The sequence below is a fragment of the Felis catus genome, chromosome C1 (genome assembly GCF_018350175.1).
Source record: "Felis catus isolate Fca126 chromosome C1, F.catus_Fca126_mat1.0, whole genome shotgun sequence".
Lineage (NCBI taxonomy): Eukaryota > Metazoa > Chordata > Mammalia > Carnivora > Felidae > Felis > Felis catus.
The window spans coordinates 120,225,945-120,248,383 of NC_058375.1; the positions used below are offsets into that span (position 1 = coordinate 120,225,945).

Consider the following 22,439-nt stretch of genomic DNA (forward strand, 5'->3'; position numbering starts at 1 on the left):
TAACTCTAATTCCCAGAGATCCAGATAAGCTAGAGTATGTTAGTTGACATTTTTTTAAAATCCCTGGTTTCAAGGCTAGATATGTTGCATTACTGAGTGCTTAGTTTTTCTATTTCTTTTATGGCCCACCAGCCCACGAGATGGAAAGTGATGGATATTCCTTACTGTTTTACGCAGCCATATCCTGCTGGTTGTTCCCCACCTCCGGAACCGTTAAGCGGCAAAAACTCATCATCTGTTAGTAGTGCTGCTGAATTATTCAGGGAAGTCCTTAACCAAAATAAATGGTGACTGTTCCGTCCAATTTCTCCTCCTCCTCACTTCCCCATCTCTTTTCCCTGTGGGCAAATCTTCCAGACTTTCAAGCTTATGATCACTGTGAAAACATGCAGAGAAAATCAAATACCCAAGTAGTTGCGTTGCACTTGGGCTTAAAGTCACTGCTTAGTTTGGAACTGGGATACTTCCAGTAAAGAAGGAAATGTGGTTGAAATGGGCATTTGTTTAATAAAGCTTATCTAAGCTTTTTATGATTATCTACGAAGTATGGGAAGGACTCCTGTTGCAACAGGATCAACCTTTTAATTTGTTTGTCCTAAGGCTTCTCACTAGGGTAAGGCTGCTGGTTGTATTCAGTGTCTCTACCCAGCTGCCTCCTCCTCTGTGTGGTTTCTCAGTGCCATTGCTGCATTCACCCAGAAATCTCTCCCTTACCCATTTCAAGTCCTGACAGGTCTCTACTTCCTACACAACCTTTTTCTCCCTTCCCTCCTCACATACAATTTTAGGAATCTCCTGCTGGCCCCTCACCAACTTTCATCCCTTTCAAATTTATTCTCTGTGAACACCAAAAGAATAGAAAGGGAGTGGATCCATAGGATGGAGAGAAATAAGTTGATAGGCTGTGGCTTTTCATTATAAATACTTGCAAACAGTTAAACTTTTTGACCATATACTTATAATACTTCAGTGAAAGTGAATCAGTTTGCCATTCTTGATAACTCCATTGTAGTCTCATGAAGATATTGATATGACTGTGTTATTCCTCTATTTAAAACCTTTTGATGGTGCCCTGTTGCCTATATGACCTACATGATACCAACATAACCACAGTTATGTATTCCTGTGCTTCTGCACATGCTGCTCCTCTGCCAGGAATGCAGACTCTGTTGGTGAGGAACCTGATCATTGTGTCAGAGTCTTCTCTGGACCGGGGTTTTGCCTGGGACCCCATGGCTGCCCTGGCTTGGTTTTGACAGGCTGCTTATAGTGCTCTTCCCAGGGTGAGCAGGGATGGATCCGTCTCACATAAACTGAGATGGGCTAACTAAATCCTTTGGGCTTGCCCTCTGTGTTTCCCACAGCAGTCTGAGTTGTCAGCAGAAGAAAGTCCAGAAAAATTAGGAACCTCCCAGCTACATCGTCGGAAAGTCATTTCCTTGAACAAGCAGATTCTGCAGAAGACCAAACATCTGGAAGAGGTTGGTGGCTTTTTTTTTTTATAATTACATTCAAGTAAAATGAAGCTATTCTTCAAGAAGGGAGAAACCGGGGAGGGAGTGAAGATCTTCATGTTAGAATAGAAGTTCTAGAGTAGGAATTAGCCTACTACAGCCCTTAGGCCAGTTCAGCTGCCACCTGTGTTTGTAAGTCAGGTTTTATTGGAATACATGCACATCTATTTGTTTACCTACTTTCTGTGCCCACTTTCAAGCTCCAGGGGCAGAACTGAGTAGTTGCTGCAGAGATCACGTGTCCCAGAAAGCCCAAGATAGTTTACTTTCTGGCCTTTTCCAGATGTGGTTCATAAAGCTTAAAATATTTATCCTCTGACCCGAACTGAAAAGTTTGCCAACGTCTGTTCTAGAAGAAGGTCACATGACAAGAAGAGCATTTATTGGCTCACAAATGTTAACTGAGCACTACTCTGCTAGGCCGTGGGGATAAATGAAGAACAAGTTATCCCTGCTTTTAAGGATCTTAAGATAGCAATGAGGGAACATATTCTAAACAAATACATCACACATACAACACCATTTAATTACAGCTGTGATAAGTGCTTGAAGGAGACTTCTAGAGTGATAAGATAGGGAGATTTGACCTGGCCTCAGTCACAGAGGACCCCTACTGAAAAGATGAATAGGTGTTTGCTGGGCTGGAAGGCTGCATGGGAAGTAGGTGGGGGCTTGGCTGGGAAATCATGGAACAACATGAGCTAGGACCTGGAAGAGGAAGGGTCCTGGCCAGTTTCTGTTTTGTGGCTGGAGAGTCTTAGCAGAAGCTGATCAGACAGGACTTCCCAGGGCATGATAAGGTGAGTGGAAGCCATTGAAAGGTTTAAGGAAGGGAGTGGCATTATCAGCTTTGCATGTTTCAGAGACCATTCTATTTGTTGTGGGAGCATGAGTTCATTGGACTGACTGTTAGGTTGCTGATCCAGTAGTCCAGGCATGAGCTGTTGATGGCTTTGATGAGGTAGGGGAAATGGAGGAAACAAGTTTATTTTCAAGGGAGCTTTAGGACATATTATTCTGTATACTTCGTGATGGATGGGACTATTTTGGAAAGACCTTCACATATTCATTCTAGAAAGTAGAGTTTGACTCAGGAACAATCAATAGAGGATAAAAAGTTGTTACATGCTTCAGTTGCATTGGCAGTACGCTTTAATTAATTAGAAAAGCACATGTAGCAGAAGATTATGGGAATGAATACAGCTTTGTAAAGAACCGTTCACCAGTAGTTCCTGTAACAATTGATTTCCAAAAATGGGTGCCATTTGGCATTTTGAACTTGTACATTTTTTATCCTTTGAAGTCTCACGTATTCAAAAGATATTAATACATCAAATGGGCTTGCTCGATCATTTTTTGTTTGAATTTGTTCTGTTAGAATTTGTTCTACCATAGCTGAACAAACAGTAGGTTGGTTTTGCCAAAATGCCTTGGATAATAAGCAAACAAGGATACAAAGATTGTGATTTGATTTCTGTTTTATTATTTAGACATTTTAACTCATCGCTCAGAGAGTATCCTCTCTACTCCTGACCCTTGCCATTATGATAAGAACCTGAAAGTGATCGGTTCAAAAAGAACTCATCACAGAATCAAGATAAGCCTGAATTAGGGATGATGCTTCTTTATCATAATGTCTTTACCCTCAAGAGGGAGATCGTTTTGAAGATACCGCAGACCCCATGAGTCAGAGTATCTCAGCATGAATGTTTGCTTTTTCTCTCCCACCTAAACTTGGGGAGAAGGGGTGCTAAGTGTCATTGCAGTGGCAGTCCCGGAGCATACTCAGCTGAAGGGGCAGTCCTCGCTGACTCGGGTCTGTTTTGCAGCTGGTCCAGAACCTATGGGTACCATGCACCTGTTATTTTTCAGGCACACTGCCCGTATGTGGCAGGCTCTGTAAAGGACAGCGATAATTATTACTGCAAGTAGTGCTCTTAATGATGACCAGCACGTACAGTAGTCCCTAGCCACGTAGCTAGTCAGCTGGACAAGGAAAATGATGGAGGGAAATATTTGCCAAGGTCACTTATCACGTATGAGTTAGGGGTCTCAGATGATAAAAAGGGAGAGAGTTCCAAGGATGAAATGAAAATATAAACAGGAATGCACTTATATGAACCAAAGCCTTATGCAGGCATAAGGAATAAAAGATTAGAAAGCTTCTCAGATAAGTATAGAAATGAATGTAAAGATTGAAAACCAACATCAACACTTTCATAAACATTTTTTCTCAAAATGTTTTGAGCTATAATAATATGCCTGTTTCATTTCTAGATAATTTGCTACACCCATTTTAATTTGGAACATCCTATCAAAATAAATAAATAACAAATAAACAAACAAACAAACATTGTTGCCAAAGTTTAAATTTGACTTTGCTCTTTGACAAAAGGTTGCTCTATCTAAATTTGCCCTTCTGCAAAAAGTTGTCCACCTCTGGACTTGCTGGTCTGCAGAGTTCCTTCACCTCCTAGTAGTCTCTGATTCTGTCCACCAGAAGTCACAGCGTCGGCAGCAAGCCTCTTGTGTGAGAATCCAGGTCTCTGGAGCGGCAGCCCCAGCTCCTTCCTCTGTCACCCTCCTGGACTGCCTCCCTGGCCACCTCACCCGGCCTTCACTCACTTCTTGGTGAGCACTGAACAGCGAGTCATAATGAGAGACCATATACTCCACATGCCTGTGTGTGAAGGTCTGCTATACACATTTTTTGTCCCTATCCGTTTTTAATAGCTTTAACCACTTTTAAAAATTACAGGTATAGTACAAGCTCACTGTAAATAAACCAAATAGTATGGAACTATATCATGAAATGAAGGTCCGCCCTCCCCCAAAATATGACAGTCCCCTCTACTCTTTGAAAAGGCCACTGTTTTTGAGACTTTGCAAACACTTGTATATGCCCATTTACCTGGGGAGAACGGGTTGTCTGACTACAATATTCAGTTCATTTTTCACTTATTCTAAGACAGATGTCTCTCCGTCAGTAGTGATAATGGCTAATAAGGACTTTTTTACTGAATACTTACAAAGTGCTTCTCAAACTCATTCATTCTTCTCACACAACATCCTTGTGGAAGGGGTACTATTATTTTCCTCATTTTACAAATAAGGAAACAAACACAGAGAAGTGAGGTAGTTCGGCCTGTGATCACACATCTTTCTAATGGTGAAACCAAAACTTTGACTATATAAATATACCTCATTCTTTCTAATTGACTGCATAGTGTGACGTAGCGCATGTGTAATATAACTTATTGTACCTGCCCCCATTCATGGGTATGTAGATTGTTTCAGGTTCCCCCTCTCCACTGCAAATTTATGTATCTCTTTGTACAGCCATCTTTGTGCAAATATGTAAGTATTCCTGTAAGATAGATTTTAGGAAGTAGAATTGCTGGGTCAAAAAATATATGCACTTTTTATTTTGCTAGAAGCCATCAAATTATTCACCAGTTATTTTGCCAGTTTATATTTCCACCAGTAGTATATGAGAGAATCCAAACTCCTTAAATCCAAGAACTCCTCATCCAAGGTCATGCAGGTGGAAGGCAACCCGGATATACTCTCGTGGCCTTGATGATAACCCTGGGGAGGGTTCTAGCCCAATAGACCAATGGGAGGAGGGGCAAAAGCAAGAGAAGGAATAAAGAGCCTCTCTGGGTACAAGGGAGTGCGCTGCAGAGGCATAGAGCTGGGACGCAGCTAGTACGTAACTGAGAAGAAACCTGAGACTGAGGAAGGAAAGAGGAACCCAGAAATGGAGTGGTAGCCAGCTGCTGAATTTAGAGGTGAGTCTAGGGTTTAATGATGAAGAAGAAAATAGGGGTAGGAGAATCATGAAGGATTCCAGTAAGATGAAGAGCTCAGCTAAGCTACTGGGACATCCTGTTTGAGAAAAGATGGTCAGATGAGCAGATGAAAAGACCTCTTATGAAATCAGTTAAAGAGGAGAGATGAGTCTTCTCTAATTAGAAAGCTACATCTCTGCCAAGACCCAGCCTGCTTGAGTCTTTGTTGTGATGCCTTCCTTAGACTCCCCGTGAGCCAGGCTCTTTCCTTGGGCCTCCCCCAGGTCTGGCCCTGCCCCAGCTATTCTCATACTCTAATCCCCAGTTTCCTGGTCCAGCTCCTTGAGTGCAGGGACTGTTCCATGTTCATCATCTCCTCCCACACACCTCATGTGAGCGGAGCATGAGGTAAATGTCAAATGGCAGCTGGTCAGGCACATGGTTGAGAGGTGGGCAGCAAGGTGGGTGAGGCAGGTGGGAAATGCCAGGAGCCCTTCCTGGAGCTACAAAAGAGCTTCAAGAGTTCAACCACTAGTGTTTCAAGAGAAAAACTTTCTCCAGAAATACTCTTCTCTACCAGTTATACAACCAGGCCAATGGAAGTTCTCATTGCACAGATGGCTCCTTTGAAAAGGGAGAAGCCAAAGCCCACCTGCTTCCCTCCTTTATCACTTTTGCTCTCTGCTTGAGTTGGCTTCTTGATAGGCCTCATGGAAGTGTAACCATCCATCAGTCATGGAGACTAGAAGTGTGATTTAGGAGTCATGAAGGCAACATAACAGTTAATAGGTTGCTTACAGGTTCAAGGACGGGGCACGTTATTTTGAAGCAGTCATTGAGACTCAGAATAAAATTTCTCATTGTTAATATGTACTCAGGTAACAGCCAAAGAGCCCGATATCATTTTCTGCCACTTCCCCTTTTCAGAGTGGAAATGTACAAACGCTCTGGGGTTTCGGTGAACGTTTTCAGATTTCTGAAAGTTCACAGACAGCACAAGGATATACCTTTTAGTAAGGAAAAGCGACATGACATTTTGCAGATGTACGTTTACAATTATGTAACTTTGAACAGTAAAGGTAATTCATTTTCTTTCTCTTAGCGTTGGAAGGTCTGAATTCTTTCTTCTATCTGAGATTGTTTGCCGGCCTGTCATAGTCTGTGCTAGAATCCTGAGTGCTGAAATGCAGTTTGTATTCTGTGAATGGGCATGCTGGTTGGTTAACCGAACTGAGTGTAGACAAACAGAAACATCAGACCTGAATTTGAATCCTGGCTTTATCAGTTAATAGCTGTGAAACTTGCCATCAAGTAACTTAACCCCTCTGAGCCTTTATTTCCTCATCTGTAAAATAAGAATAATGTCAGAGCGCCTGGGTGGCTCTGTTGGTTAAGCCTCCAACTCTTGATTTAGGCTCGGGTCGTTATTTCACAGTTCCTTAGATCAAGCCCCTTGCCAGGCTCTGCACTGACAGCACAGAGCTTGCTTGGGATTCTCTCTCCGTCTTTCCCTCTCTCTCCATCTGCCTGTGTCTCTCTCTCTGCCCTCTCAAAATAAATAAGTAAACATTAAAAAAATAAAGTAAGAGGGGCGCCTGGGTGGCGCAGTCGGTTGAGCGTCCGACTTCAGCCAGGTCACGATCTCGCGGTCCGTGAGTTCGAGCCCCGTGTCAGGCTCTGGGCTGATGGCTCAGAGCCTGGAGCCTGTTTCCGATTCTGTGTCTCCCTCTCTCTCTGCCCCTCCCCCGTTCATGCTCTCTCTCTCTCTGTCCCAAAAATAAAAAAATAAAACGTTGAAAAAAAAAAAATAAAGTAAGAATAATGTCTTCTTCCGTTGAATTTAAGGATTCAATGATAGAACTTACGCAGAATATCTAGCGTATCACCTGACGTGTAGTTGCTGCTAATTATATGAATTTTTTTCTTCACTTGTTGACAGCCGTTCTAAAATTCCCACATTCGCTCGGTTTAAGTGTCTTCTGAGTTTCCATTTTCCCGTGTGTGAGACGGGGATCCGCCCATAGCTGTGCTGCTGTAAGGATCGAATGAGATCAGGTATCTCCTCTTTGTTTTATAGCTGCAGGCAAGTCACACCAGCCTACAAGCCAGATATGATGAAACCAAGAAAACTCTGACAGAGGTGAGTAGATCTGCAGAGCCGTTTTTGGCCTGCACCCCTAATGGAATGCCTGTATCATCAGTCTGTGGGGAGGCATCACTGTCCACTTCTCATGGCTCAGGGCCGTCCCGTCTGGGGACATGGGACCAGCTCACAGTATGACCCCTGCAGCCAGTTTATCCACACCGTCGCGGGCCGTGAAGCATCGGGAAAGGCTTCCCAAGGAAGGCCAGCCCAGTCAGCAGGGCACAGGCCACGTAGAATTTGGGGGGGCCGTGCCCAGTAAGTGGGCCCGGCTCCTCTACAAGCCCACAGATTGTAGAATAGCTTCAAAGTACTGAATTCCTAAAGAACGAGAAAGCTTCTTTTCATAAGATGAGAGAACTACAGAAGGCTGTAATTTGTTGTTCAGCATTGCTGTTTATCTTCCAGGCCGAATTGGGGGGCAGGGGGGCGGTGGGTATATTTCGAAGCACATGATGCGTTTTCTACCCCAGGTTGGGAGTCTGCCCATCTCACATGGGCGTTTACAGTGTGGCTCACCTACTACTTGTGATGGCCTGGGAGACCAGGCCAGGAAAACAAACGCTTCTGATGCCAGCCCTGTCATGAGAGGAGTTTACATATTTCTGTCCCTCGTGTTTCCATAGAGAGCTATCCTCCTCTGGATCGGAAAAGCTCTCCTCATGGTGATTTTGGTGCTCGAGCGATAGCCACACTCTACAGGGGCCTCCTACAGGGGCCCCACCTGGTACTTTCCGAACCACATGGAAGCAGGACTGGTCTTAACAACCTCTCTGACACTAAGGCAGTACCCCTCTCCCTTTTTTGTAATTTCACACGAAACGTGCCCGTTTCAAATTCTTATTTCTATAGCTATATGTAGCACTCAGCTCACTGCCTTGCTGTCAACCTGACAAAACTTTTTAATTCTGACCTGGGCCAGTCTTTTCAGTTATTGTCAGAACGTTTGAAAAGGGCAGGCAAAAGAGCGGCAGAATGAGGTTTTTTGTCATGCTTCCCAGAGAAGCCTGTGTCGCATTTGGACAGATGCGGTTTCTTCACACTGCTCTGTGACTACCTTCCTATGGGCTGGATGGCAGACTCCTAGGGCAGAGCCCCTGCTGCTGTCTAAATGTTACTGCCACAGAGTCTCTGGCATGAAGTTTGCCAAGTCATGGATCAGTTTTTGTATAACCATCTGGGAGAGATTAAAGGCAAAGCATCTTGATATCAATTTCCTAAAACACTTGTATGTCTTAGGGTATAAATCCTAAGTGGCTCTAAAGGCATTTCTTTGTACTAAACACTAAATCAGGTATTTGCTGAGCTCCATGTGCTGGGAGGTAGAAGAAGTGATTTAAGTCAGTGATAGGAGATCACCTCTTATCCTCAGGTAATAATAGCGGCCACCATCAGGATGTGCTGGCTGTGCTCTGGACCCCTCACCTGTATCAGTCCGTGGACTGTCTGTAACAACACTAGCAGCACTGTTTTCATCCCCGTCGTGCAGCTGGGGACTTTACAGCTACACCAAGGGTGCCAGGATTCCAGTGCTGGCTGTCGGACACCAAAGACCTTGCTGAGAGCTCGCTCTCTCGTGGGGCGGTCAAACTAAGTCCCGTCTAGGAAAATGGGAAGCCGTATAAAACCTAGCATTCAGCAACTTCTGACGAAGCCTGGCTGGTCAGAGTCCTGAAGACCAGACCCCTGAGCAAGCAATGAACTTCACCTTTGGGCCTCTGCCTCCTTATCTGTTCAAGTCAAGGATTGGGCAAAACGAGCATTCTGACCCCTCTCACCTTTTCAGCAAAACCTGCCCTTCCAGGATAACCTGGTGGCACTGAAAACCAGGGGAGACCTGTCTTTCCAGTAAATTTAGTAAAGTAGAGAGGGTGGGGAAGGTCAAGGACAGATGACAGCCCATGACACCTGTGGGGAGTCTACGTGCTCCTGCATCACCAGGCTGCCGGGTTCTGGCCTGTCCATGTTTTAATTTCAGCAGTCGCAGCTTTAATTTCCTACGTGTGAGGTTTCTTCTTTGTAGTATGTGCAGTATTCTCTCCCACCTCTCTAAGGGCTTCCATCATGTCGAAAGTTTTTCTTGATCTATAAACAGTTTCTTCAGATCAAAATTGATTTGTTCGGTTTTATTTTTCTCATCTGTGGTTCTGTCTTGCATGTTGGGTAATTCTTGGTGGTATGCTTATCTTTGGTTCTGAAACTTCCTATTACCGGCTGTGTGGATTCTGTATCCATTTTATGAAGCCTGCTTTGCTTTCCGTGATTGTTCTAGAAGGGTGGGTCCTACTGCTGGGTGAGATCAGCCGGTGGTATGTGATTTGGGGGGGCACTCCACCTTTCTCCTGGGCATTACGGAGTCTGGGAGCCCGCCTGCCTCTGAGGCTTGAGCTCCAGCTCATCGTTAGGGGAGCCAGGCTTCACTGCTTAGCGCAGCTGGCTCTCCTACTGCGATGCCAGCCCTGCAGACCATCCTTCCTGTGTCTGCTGATCCCGCCCAGCGGGCCTCCTCAGCCCCACCTTTCCAGCAGCCGTCTTCTTGTCCCTGCAGTACCTGCTCCCATGTTTAAACATCATCGTCTGTTTTTTCTTAGGACTTTGGCAAGAAGGGCTTGTTGCAACTTGTGCTTGGTCTCCCGTTTTCAACTAGTACCCTTAGAACTTTTTATCTTGTTTTTTTGAGTAGGTAACACATTCACACAGTTCAAAATTCAAAAAGTATAATAGTTCTATCACTGTAACCCAGCCATATAGTTACCCTCTCCAGAGGATCACCAGTTTCTTGTGAATCTTTTTACAAATACTTCATGCGTATATCCTTTTATACATGTACACATTCGATATATACATTCCTTTATACACATTGGAAACACATGGGAATCAACGTTTTGTACATCATTTTCTTCCAACTAACAGTAGATGCTAGAGGTCGTCATAAAAGAGATGCTTTTTTCTTACTCTTTTTAGCACCTTTGTATTCTATTGTATACGTGTAGACCTCATAAATGGAAATCTGAGTTTCTTTAAAATTTCTTTTTTTAAATCCTCACTCTGACTCAGAAAAAGAAAGTGAAATTACTCAAGAAGATAGATTTAACCCTACCCCTGCTGATAGCCATGACATTGGTGTTGTGGAATTTAAGCCAGGTCTGTCTCTCATAGCCTATTTTACTTCCCTCTTCATACCGACCTACCTAAAGGCACCTGCTGTCGGCCTTACTCTGGCTTTCCATCTGTGTGCTGCTGTGATTTAAAGTTATTGCCAAGATTTCCTTCACCAACAGAATGTGTCCCAATGGGTCTGGTTTTGACCATGTTATCCTCTCCACCCCCGTCCTGTTTCTCTTGTGCACCTGTTTTCTCGGTGTACATCTGGGTCCACTGGGCTTGGCCAGCTGTCAGAAGTGGGACACAGATGTGAGCTGGAGGGGGGGGAAGGATGCACGCGCTCACTCTCCTGTCCCCCCAAGTGTCTAGCAGCCACGCCTCTTTTCTATCTCACAGTTGAAGAGCTACAGTGAGAGACTGGACAAGGAGCAAGCAGCCCTGGAGAAGATAGAATCGAAAGCTGATCCAAAGTAAGACGTTTCCACGTGTGTTTACTTTCCCTTTGAAGAAAGTGACTCTGCCTGGTGTTTACTTTCCCTTTTCCCTGGTGTTCCCTTTGAAGAAACTGACTCTGCCACAGTGCCTGGTGGCTTATTTTGTTTGAACACAGGACTGAGGAGCTGAGGGTCTGGCCCCATGCGGGTCGGTTCAGTTCACATGCCCCATCCAGAATGTGGTGACTCCCCATCGCTCCGGCACATGCTGAGAGGCTTGGGCTGCACTGAGTTGGCCACCTCATTCTCCTAATTCCTGTTGGGAGCAGAAGCAGCACACTTTTCGTTTTGCTTTTGCTTTTTTGTTTTTCTGGTTTTCTAATTTTCATATAGTTTTTTATTTCAGAGAGAGAGCATGTGCAAGCGGGAGAGATGGGCGGGGGTGGGGGGGCGGTGGTGGGGGAGAGAGAATCTTAAGCCGGCTTCACACTCAGCACAGAACCCTACCTGGGGCTCGATCCCAGGACCCTGGGATCATGACCTGAGCTGATATCAAGAGCTGGATGCTCAACCGACTGAGCCAACCAAACGCCACCTTTGTTTTTCTGGTTTTAAAAACCAAATAATCCATTCACAGAACAAAAAGGCATGTGGTGAAAGTCTCCCTCCCACCCGTGTCCCCAGCCACCCAGTTCTTCTCCTTGGAGTCAACCCTTGTTACCAGTTTTTTACTGGCAGCATTCCAACCCTGCATCCTTGGGATTCAAGGTGCAGTCTTTTTTTTTTTTTTTTTTTTTAATCAAAGAATAGATGCTGGTTTTTTTCCTTCATTTTTATTACTTTTTTTTAATTGTCTTTAAACAATTTATTTTTTTTTTAATTTTTTTTCAACGTTTTTTATTTATTTTGGGGACAGAGAGAGACAGAGCATGAACGGGGGAGGGGCAGAGAGAGAGGGAGACACAGAATCGGAAACAGGCTCCAGGCTCTGAGCCATCAGCCCAGAGCCTGACGCGGGGCTCGAACCCATGGACCGCGAGATCGTGACCTGGCTGAAGTCGGACGCTTAACCGACTGCGCCACCCAGGCGCCCCTGTCTTTAAACAATTTAAATAAAGTGTAAGACACACTGACATTTGATTTTTTTTGGCACCAAAGTGCTTAGGTGCCAGGTAAAATCTCCCTGAATGATACTGTAAATCATAAAAAGCTTCAGGCACAGATTGAGCAGTCCCAGATTTGAAGGACATTTTTAGCAAAGAAGGCACAGATTACTTGGCTTTATAATTAGCAACGCTTCTTTCATGATATGGAGCAAAGTATTGTCAGATACTTGACATTTTCATTTTCAAATTAATTCTTCTAATGACCGTAAGTAATTTGTCTCCTTTTCGTGGAAATTAAAAACTGTGTGATGCCGTCTATGCTCTGAATACTGTTGAGTAGTTGGTACAAGTAGATGCAGTATTCTTGAAACTCATTGATGTTTCTGCAGTTGACATTTTAATTCTGGATTCTGTGATGTTTGTTTGGATGTGGCCTGATGGACTTGAGTATATAAATGAATGATAATGTCAGTTAAATGGGAGTCATTATCATTTGTGGAGAACCCATTAGACATTCTGGAGAGAGACAGAGGAAATTTAAAAGGGAGTTTCTCTTTAGCTGGGGACTTGGTTTTAGGTGTGATTCATAAAATCATAACAGCTTTCCATATGTCATTGTTTGGTCTTTTCTCTTCAGCATGCTGCAGAACCTGAGAGCACTTGTAGCCATGAATGAAAACCTGAAAAGTCAGGAACAGGAGTTTAAAGCACATTGTCGAGTAAGTGTTGCTTGATGTGAGCAGATCTTGAACCAGGGCTCTTGTGAAATGTCACCACCCCTTGTGCTGTTGTGGCACCCGACTCCAGTGCAGTCGAAAACGTAGATTCATGGAGCAGTTCTGTGTCAGTTGTGTAAGAGGAACGGGGCCCTATGGTGGGTACCCGCCACCCTGAGGAGACTGGAAGTGAGTCACATCGGTCACGGTGTGTGTCAAACCCCCAAACTGAGAGCACAGCCTAACAAACACTGTGTTCTAATTTATATGTATATTTAGAAGTCTTATAAAGTGTGAAAGAATAACATCACGTGAACCCGGGCCTGTCCTGTAAACCTGGGATGTCTGGGGGTCCTGTGATAAGCCCTCCCTCCTGGTGGTCACTAGAGGGGCGGTGCGGGCACAAGTCCATTCGCCAGCTTGTCTGCATTTTGTAAATGTTCACATCGCCTTTAAAGGAGGAGATGACACGGCTGCAGCAGGAAATCGAAAACCTGAAAGCCGAGAGAGTGCCAGCTGGAGATGAAAAGGTAAATACAGGCTCGGAGGGAGTCCTCAAGACTGTTAGGTGCTGTTGTGACTTATCAGCGGGAGGATTTCTGGAGGACTGACGGGCAAAAAGTCTGATGCTAAAAAGGACTGACCAGTTTCCCTCAACCTGGTCCTCTGAACACATGCTTCTCCACTGTTTTCATCACAGAATTTTCTTAGATTTCCATCCCTCTCCTTAGATTTCCATCCCTCTCATTTACCCTCTGGTCTGGCCTCCCCCTCCACTTAGGGAAGGGGTGTTTCCAGGAACCTTCTTCAAAGAGCAACCTGTTCTCTAAATTTTGTACCAATTTACTCACTTCATCCTCCGCTGCTGCCTGGGGACATGCCCTGCCCCTAAAAGGCAGCAGTAAGCAAGGAACGAGGCGTAGTGTTAGAGCTCCAGCATGACTGGAGCATTGCTGGATGTCACCAGCTGGCTCTCAGGACACAGGACTTGCTCTTCTTGAAACTCATTGATGTTTCCGCAGTTGACGTTTTAATTCTGGATTCTGTGATGTTTGTTTGGATGTGGCTGGCTCTCAGGACACAGGACTTGCTCTTCTGGGGAGCCAGTGGGAATTTCCGCTGAAAGTTAAGTTAGGGGCAACTGGGTGGCTCAGTTGGTTAAGCGTCTGACTCTTAATGTTGGCTCAGGTCAAGATCTCACAGTTTGTGAGTCCGAGCCCCACATCGGGCTCTGCGTTGTCAGCGTGGAGCCTGCTTGGGATTCTGTCTTCCTCTCTCTCTGCCCCTCCCCTGCTCGCTCTCAGTCTCTCTCAAAAATAAAGAAAAATAAATAAACTTAAAAAATAATTTTTTTTTTAAGTGAAAACACAGGCCAGAAAAAAAGTTTGTGTCTCTCACCAAGTAAGACTAGGGATTACTGGTTTTGTTTTTCCTTGTCACACTTCATTCTAGGCTCTTCCCCTGAGGCCCCAAGTGCTTACGATGCAAGACACAGGAGCTGGTTCTCTCAGAGCCCATTGACTGCACCCTCTCCCTTTAGATCCAGTTCAGGCAGCTCAAAGCTCAAGGAGGGGAAGAGGCTGGTTCAAGCCACCCAGCACCAGTCCAGGTACCCTAGCTCAGGGACCGTGCTCCTGGCTGTGCAGGATTTGTGTCTTGGAGGTGTCTCCACGCTGGCAGGATGGGACTGGCACGGGAGAGTAGCAGAATCTGGCCGTGCAGTGCAGCAGTGTTCTGGAACCTTCATCACACAGCCAGCCTCTCTGGTTTTTCTAAAACTTTGAGGCTCAAATCGTCAGCTCAGCCACTGAGTTTGCATAAATCAGACTTTCAAGATCATATTTCTCTTCTTAGCAATCACATCTTGTTGGAGGGATTATTACATTCAAAGACAGTTGCAGTTTGTTTGTTGTGACACACATGTAAGAACAATTTAAAATCTGGGGCCCGTAGACATGGTCCATGAGCTGTCCCCCACCCCTTCCTACATCCAGACCCTCAGCTTCTGTCCCATACCCCTTACTCAGGAAGGCTGTTCATTACTTTTCATCATTTCAGACCCTGTCTTCTGGAGATCCACATGGTGCCCTAACCCCTGTGATGACTCATAATGTAAGTACATACCCAATCTCAGGACTGCCATTGCCCTCCCCAGGAGTGGCCACCAGCGTTGTACCTTGCCCTGACAGTTTTCACACCTGCTTTAATTTTCACTATGACCACATCTTCGTGTGTGGGCTCTCAGGGGCATTGCCCCATTTCACACACCTGACCCCTCAGACGGAAGCAGGGTCTAACCAGTGATCACCCTGAAGGCCGCCATTCTGGGGGGTTTTCTCCCAGACTTTGTTCAGGCGTTCTGTGTTTGCTCTGATATCCCAGCTGAGAAGGCGAGAGGCCTCCCTGGCCACGCCTGCTGGTCCCAACCCACAGGCTCGGAGGGGTGGGGGTGATGCAGAGCGAGGAAACTGTCCCTATAGTACTACATTCCAAGGTCAGCACACCGTAAGGGACCCAACAGGAAATAGCCTCAGCTTTGTGTGCCAACTCCGCTACCCGAAGCCACGGTCCGTATGTAAATGAAAGGACATGGCTTTGTTCCTATAAAACTTTATTTACAAAAATAGGCAGAGAGGTGAATTTGGCCCACAGGTTGTTAAACCAGTTAAACCAGTTTCTTGTAATTCAGTGCTGCCCAAAAGAACGTTGTGTAGTGATGACAGTGTTCTGTGTCCACACTGTTCACTCTGACAGCCACTAGCTCCTTGTGTGGCCCCTGAGCACTGGAAGCGTGGCTGCCGTAATTGAGAAACTGAATATTTTTAAAATTTCAGTTAAAGTAAATTTAAACAGCCACATGTAGCTAGTGGCTCTCATGTTGGATAGTGTAGCTCTAAGTAGAAACGTAGAAAGCAAATCCAGCGTCACTGTAAACGCAGATACCTAGAACAAGAGGTTCTTTAATAATTACTTCCTTATCATTGTAGATTTTGGTGGCAGGCATAAATTTGGGGGATACTCCACTTAAGAACACTAGTTTTCACCTAGACCCCAGAAGAAGGAAGAATTGTAATAAAGTGATGTGAAAGAGCCTCGAGGGTCTTACATAACACAGGGACCCAGACCCTAAACTCAGCCATTTGAGAAAAGAAATTTGGGGCCTCAGAATGGAAAGATGTGACAAAAATATTCAATTTCTGGGGTATCTGGGTGGTTTTGTTGGACGTCTGACTCTTAATTTTGGCTCAGGTCATGATCCTGACCTGACTCATGGGATCGAGCCCAGCATCAAGCTCTGCACTGAGTGTGGATCTGCTGAAGATTCTCTGTCTCTCTCTCTCTCTCTCTCTCTCTCTCTCTCTCTCTCCCCCACCCCGCCCCTTCCCCTACTCACGCTCTCTCTAAAAAAAAAAAAAAAAAAATTCACTTTCAAAAGACTTCATTGAAGAATGAAAGTTTCCTGCTCTTAGATGGTTGTGTCCTTTTCCAATTTTTAGGAAGACCTAGACAAACGGTATAATATGGAGAAAGAGAAACTTTACAAGATCCGTTTACTACAGGTAAGTGAAAGCACGAACAAAAAGATAGATAAATATACCTAACTAGGTATGAATGTCCTGTAGCAGAGCTAGGAATTGTCAGTATCTAAAAACGAGGTTGGTACTGAGGCTGCCTTCTGGAGGGTAACTACGTGGTTTAAGATAACAGTAACACCTCACTTCGGTATGTTACTTTCCTTCATGTTGATTGATCCTGACCCGGGGTGGAGAGTAGGTTTTAGCCCCATTTTCTGTATGAAGAAGCTGACTCAGATCCGTTCCGCGCCTGTCCAGAGTCAAGCAGCTGGTGAGTGCCAGAGCCGGCATTCAAGTTCTAGTGCTCTCGTACAGTGCCCGTTTTGGCTGTCTTGTTTGATAACCTTGGAGGTGTGTAAGAAAGCCATTAAATATGGGGGAAGTAGGTTTTAGAGTTGGTCCCAAAGATAAATGGACATAATGTCAAAATTGCGTGGTAAAATCCCTTACATTGCCAGGATCTGACTCACGGAAGCCCAGAAGCCAAGACCTAACTTGTGCTGTACTTTGGCTTGGGCCTACTTCCTGTTCCCTGGGAAGAGAAAGCCAGGCTCTGATGGGAATGGCCAAAGGGCTGCCGGGGCTGGTGAGCCCTCATTTCTCCTGTCTCTGGCTGTTGCTTCTTTTGCTGAGCTATTTGGTGAAATTTGGATATGTCAAATTCATCCTTGATACAAGGACACTGCTAATCTTTAAAGAAACAGAATTAAATAAAATCAGGAAAACACAGCTGCATACTTGAAAATTTGTGACTGTGTGCTTACAGTCTATTCAGGGTTGCCTTAGGTCCCAGGAATAGTAAATGGGATGCCAGGTCCCAGTCTTCTGGGAGCTGGCTGGCTGTTTGAGAACCAAGATATGTGCATATACATCAAAGTACGAGGGTGTTTATATGCAAACTGCCTACTGTGGGCAGCTTCAAACTGGCTAAAGGGAAGCTACCATAGTCCTGCTGAGGGGCTGAGCCAGAGCAGGGCCCATGGGGATGGGCAGAAATGACCTGGCACAGGAGAGACTGAGGAGCTGTATCTGATAGGACCTAGCATCAATTGGGTCAGAGAAACAGAGGAGTCATGGATGGTACTTGAATTTCTGACTCAGGCTGTAGGGTGGATACTTGTGTTATTCACTGAGTGAAAGCATTAACAAAAGGAATAGGCTTCAGGGCGTGTGTGTATAGGAGTGTTAACGAGCTTTAAAAGTTGGGGCACTGGACCAAGTAGAAATGTCCAAGAAATGATTGGATGTCAGGTCTGATGCTCAGAATAGTCTGGGCTGGAGATTTGGATGTTGGTGCTGTGTAGGTGATAACCAAAGCTGTGGAAATGGGGCAAACCCTGTGTGGGGACAGGCAGAGGGAAAGGAGGAACCCAGGAGGGAGGGAAACCAGATGGGCAAGTGCAGGGGCTTGCAGAAGCTGAGCAGGGGGCTCGGCAGAGAGAATAGTGAATTTTGCTAGAAATCAAGAAAGCTGGAAGCTGATGGTTGTCCATGAGCTGTCTCCCAGAGGAGGCCTGTGGTGACCTTGGTGAGAGCAGTACAGTGGGAGTCTGGAGAAGCCAGCTGCCGTGAGGATGACCACAGGGCGTGGGGGCAGCAAGAGGCACCGAGAGGCTAGGGAAGGTGGGCTATTGTTGCAGAAGAAGGAGGCTGAAGGCTGAAAGGCGATCAGAGCTTAGGGAAGGGCTTTTGAGGGATGAGGGACTGTAGCCTGTCTAAATGCTGGTGAGAAGGAGCCAGTAGAAAGGGAAAGGTTAAAGATGTATTAAAACAGTGAATAATTGTATCTTAAGATTCCTGGGGGGGAGAAGAGGGGAAGGGGGCGGGGACATAAGAGTCAGAGCCTGAGCACCCAGAGGGCAGGGTAGTCTTGGCCAATAGAAGCACATTTTTGCCTCTGACCAGAGCCTCAGAGACCCGACTTTGGGTGTGGTCTCCAGAGGGGCTGGTGAGCTTCTCTCCCAGAGGTTTGTATTCCCCCAGTTCTTCGAGACACACACGTGCTGTCGTGAGCAGGGCGGGCCAGAGAGAGATGGGGTGGCACAGAAGAAGGGCAGTGCCAAGAGCCTGTTAGTCTTGGACCATGAGTGGGAGTGGGGAGCAGTGTAGGAACCCAGCCACTTCCCACTGGTACTGCCTGCCAGGCCTCGGGAGCCTAAACGCTCCCTGAGCCACACAGCACCGCTGTGCCTCCCCAGGTACAGTCAGCGGCCAGTTTGGCTAACGTACCCCGAATCCATGGTAGGGAGAAAATTCTAGAAAGGTATTGGAGGAGCTTATCAACAGGCTGAGGAAATTGGAACCCATATGGAGGCAGTTCCTCATCACCTGGGAGGCCTTCCTTTCCGTACCTGTTCCGCACCTGGTGGTCGTGGAATCCACTACTCTAGAGACTTTTGGGGCCTGGAGGGATGGCTGAGGGCTCTCCACAAAAGCCTTAACTACTCAGGATTTTCCTTGCCGACCCATTAACATCGTGCCTTCTCTGGTTCTAGTTCATAGCTACGCACACCTCCGTGTGTTGCAAAGTGGAGGAGAGTCCGTCAGAATCTGAGATGGGGGCCTCAGGCCACAGCAGATTTTCGGGTGTGTGGCTGTGCTCAGAAGGAGATGGGGGCAGAGAGCATGTAAGACCTTTTACCAAATAGTACTGTCTCCTCCTCCCTTTTGCCTTTAGGCTCGAAGAAATCGAGAAATAGCGATTTTGCATCGCAAGATTGATGAAGTTCCTAGCCGAGCCGAGCTAATACAGTATCAGAAGAGATTTATTGAACTCTACCGCCAGAGTAGGTGCAAACACTCCTGGTGGTGGGAGGCTCAGGAGGCGAGGGTCCTGTCCTGCGGGAGCATGGTGCAGTGTGCATCACAGCGCAGTCCGTGAAAGCCACCACCAGAAAGGGCTCCGTGTCGTCACCAGGCCCACCGGGCGCTCATTCCACAAAGCTCACTGCTGAGTGACCCTTAACCCCGGGAGCAGCACTGGGGGGCTCTGCTGCCCTCTCTGTGGACAGATTGAGCTAATTGAGCTCTTAGCATGATGTTTCAAACCTGCCCTCCTCCTGGTCAGCCATCTGGCTCCACTGAGCTCTCCATCCGCTTTCCAGCTTCACACAGGACAGTCAGCACCCCACAGTATAGCATCTCTGAATGAATCCTCACTCGTTGTTCTTCTCTACAAACTTTCTTGCCTATGTGGTCCTTGATTTTGATGGCATTATGTTCACCCAGTAATCTAGGACTGGGTGTCCCTCAGCCTGAATCAGCGAGCACAGCTCGTCAGGTCCAGGGTGGCCCTCAAATTGTCATTGCCTCTCTCCCACTGTGATAGCCATTCTGACTTGTGTCGTAGTCAGCTGAACGACCACTAGCTGGTCTGTATACCCTTCCTTGAGTCCCTCACCCACCCGTCTGTCATGTTACTTCTCTCTCTGCTGACCAGTCTTCAGGAGCTCCCCGGGCTGGCCTACTGAGGACAGCATCTCTCCATATTATCTCCAGATCCTTCTCAGTCTAAGTGGCTGCCTGGAGACCCCCTTTTCCTTCTCTAGGTTCACATTCTGGCTTCCCCTGCCCACACACTACCCCTCAACATGCCGTGCACTTTGACATACATCTTGGGCCTTGACTCCTCTTGTTACCTGTGCCTGGGACTCCTTCTCAGCTCTGTCAGACCCAACTCAGATCTAGTCTGTAAACGGGTCCTGGACCATCACCCCTTCTTCTAGGTCCCCACTCATGCATATGCCCTGGATACCTCCAGCTCAACAGATACAGAACCGAATTCAGCCTCCCTACCCCATTTCCCCTCCTGCTCACTGGGATCACTGTCCAGCCAGCCTCTACCCCCAGCCCCTTAGTCTCTGACTCCGCTGCCCTTCTGGTTCTGCTTCCAAGAAACGGTCAAGTCTGTTTCTTCTGAGCCACTGCCATAGCCACCTTCTCAGCACTGCCCAGAGTCTGCACTCTTGTGTGACAGGTCTTAACTCAAATGGAAGTTGGACCATTTTACACTCTCACTTTAAAGGCCCTAATATCCAACAGCTCCCCGTAACTTGTCAGATGATCTTCAGAATCCTAAATGCACTGGTCAGAGTCTTGCATCAGGTGGGCCAGTTGCCAGCCAGCTTCCCCTGCAGCCCCTCAGTGTCTCACCCCTCTCGCGAGGGTGTCTGGGTTTTGGCCTCTGAGCTGGTCCCCAAGTCCACAACGCCACTGTCCTGCAGCTCCCGCTTGGCTGGCACCATTTCTTCTTCCAAAACCTACCTCAGACATCACCTTGGGGTCCTAGCCTTTCACACATCCGTGCTGGTCCCAGCCAAAGCAGTGTCTTTGCTTGAGTGAGGGTTACGCTTTTTTTCACGCCTGCCCCCATCCTGATGTTTTCTGTGGTCCTCAACCATGCTTCAGCTGGTCAGAGGCAGACAGCAACACTCGTAGTTAAATCTTTCCCCTTTAATTCTCTATCTCTGCCTGCTTTCCAGCTTTGAACAATAATAATATTCAATAATACCTTGCATCAGTGTATTTCAGAGTAAATTTGACACTTGTTAAAGCCCTTTTGATAGGACATTTTTTCACCAAAAACATTTCCAAGCAGTTGCATCAAAATATCTGTATCATTTCCATCATTAGTATTTATCATTGTCAAATATCCGCAGCCTCCACCCAGTCTCTGATCTGAATAGAGGAAAGGTGACACGCACATCCCTGAGCAGCAAAGCTAAAAGTTGATTGATTGATTGATTGATTGATGGCAGCGATTTTCAACTTTGACTGTCCATTCTAATCACCCGGCCCCGCCTCCAGAAAAATCTCACTTAATTGGTCAGGAGATTTTATTTATTTATTTATTTATTTTTTAACGTTTATTTATTCTTGAGACAGGGAGAGATAGAGCATGAATGGGGGAGGGTCAGAGAGAGAGGGAGACACAGAACCTGAAACAGGCTCCAGGCTCTGAGCTGTCAGCACAGAGCCCGATGCAGGGCTCGAACTCACAGACCGTGAGATCATGACCTGAGCCGAAGTCCGACGCTTAACCGACTGAGCCACCCAGGCGCCCCCGGTCAAGAGATTTTAAAAGCTCCCCAGGCTATTCCGTGTTTCAGCCAGGCTTAAAATCCCCTGTTCTAAAGCTCTTAGCAGGAATACTACTTTATACTGAGTAGTTCATGTAATGATTTTTGTACAAATTAGACATTTCTATGTTGGAAACATTTTTAACTACTGCCTCAAAATACTTGTATCAGATTATTAACTTCTGTTTCCAGTTATGTATGGCAATATCGCCAGCCCCCACCCATCTTTGGGCTGCACAGCTTGGGGGAGAGACAGCTATCACTGGGTAATAAAGTTAAAAGTTGGCTGAGTGGCTTAAAGAATCTGGTTTCAGGGGCGCCTGGGTGGCGCAGTCGGTTAAGCGTCCGACTTCAGCCAGGTCACGATCTCGCGGTCCGTGAGTTCGAGCCCCGCGTCGGGCTCTGGGCTGATGGCTCAGAGCCTGGAGCCTGTTTCCGATTCTGTGTCTCCCTCTCTCTCTGCCCCTCCCCCGTTCATGCTCTGTCTCTCTCTGTCCCAAAAATAAATAAACGTTGAAAAAAAAAAAAAAAGAATCTGGTTTCAGTGTTAGTGGCAGTTGCCCAAGGAAACCACAAGTGCCCACCAGCCTGCTCTGCCTCTCTCTCCCCTCCCCCAGTCATGCTGCTCCAGAGGGAACCTGTGTTTGGGGAGCAACTAGGAAACCAGACCCCGCTGTCATCTGGCCAGTTACCTGATCAGAATCTTAGACATCAGAATCTTTGGCTACGGCGAAATTGCAGGGCTCAGTTTAGGCCCAAAGGCTGATTGTGAATCCAGGTCTTGGGATTTTGTCTCCTGCTAGAGACAAAACTCAGAGCAATGAGGAAGGCATTTAGGCTCAGAGTCACATGGGGGGACCGCCCAAGCACCCAGCCACCGAACAGGAGGAGGAACTGGGGCAGGAACCGTCCCCACCCCCTCCACCCCTCTAGCCTCCCCAGTGACCTCGTCCTCTAGCGAATACGGCCCACTCCTA

The 22,439-nt window shown here is 46.5% G+C and overlaps 1 protein-coding gene across 6 annotated transcripts in view; it reads left to right on the top strand.

Moving 5' to 3' along the window:
• The window catches only part of CCDC93 (coiled-coil domain containing 93), a 93,577-nt gene that overhangs the window by 56,778 nt on the left and 14,360 nt on the right, over positions 1 to 22,439 (top strand). For all 6 annotated transcript variants that reach the window (XM_045033688.1, XM_045033689.1, XM_045033690.1 and 3 more), the window contains 8 exons: positions 1,365 to 1,481; positions 7,383 to 7,445; positions 10,950 to 11,023; positions 12,731 to 12,812; positions 13,268 to 13,339; positions 14,868 to 14,921; positions 16,307 to 16,369; positions 19,062 to 19,170. In XM_045033688.1, the coding sequence (XP_044889623.1) occupies positions 1,365 to 1,481; positions 7,383 to 7,445; positions 10,950 to 11,023; positions 12,731 to 12,812; positions 13,268 to 13,339; positions 14,868 to 14,921; positions 16,307 to 16,369; positions 19,062 to 19,170 (634 nt within the window). The remainder of the gene's footprint in view (positions 1 to 1,364; positions 1,482 to 7,382; positions 7,446 to 10,949; positions 11,024 to 12,730; positions 12,813 to 13,267; positions 13,340 to 14,867; positions 14,922 to 16,306; positions 16,370 to 19,061; positions 19,171 to 22,439) is intronic.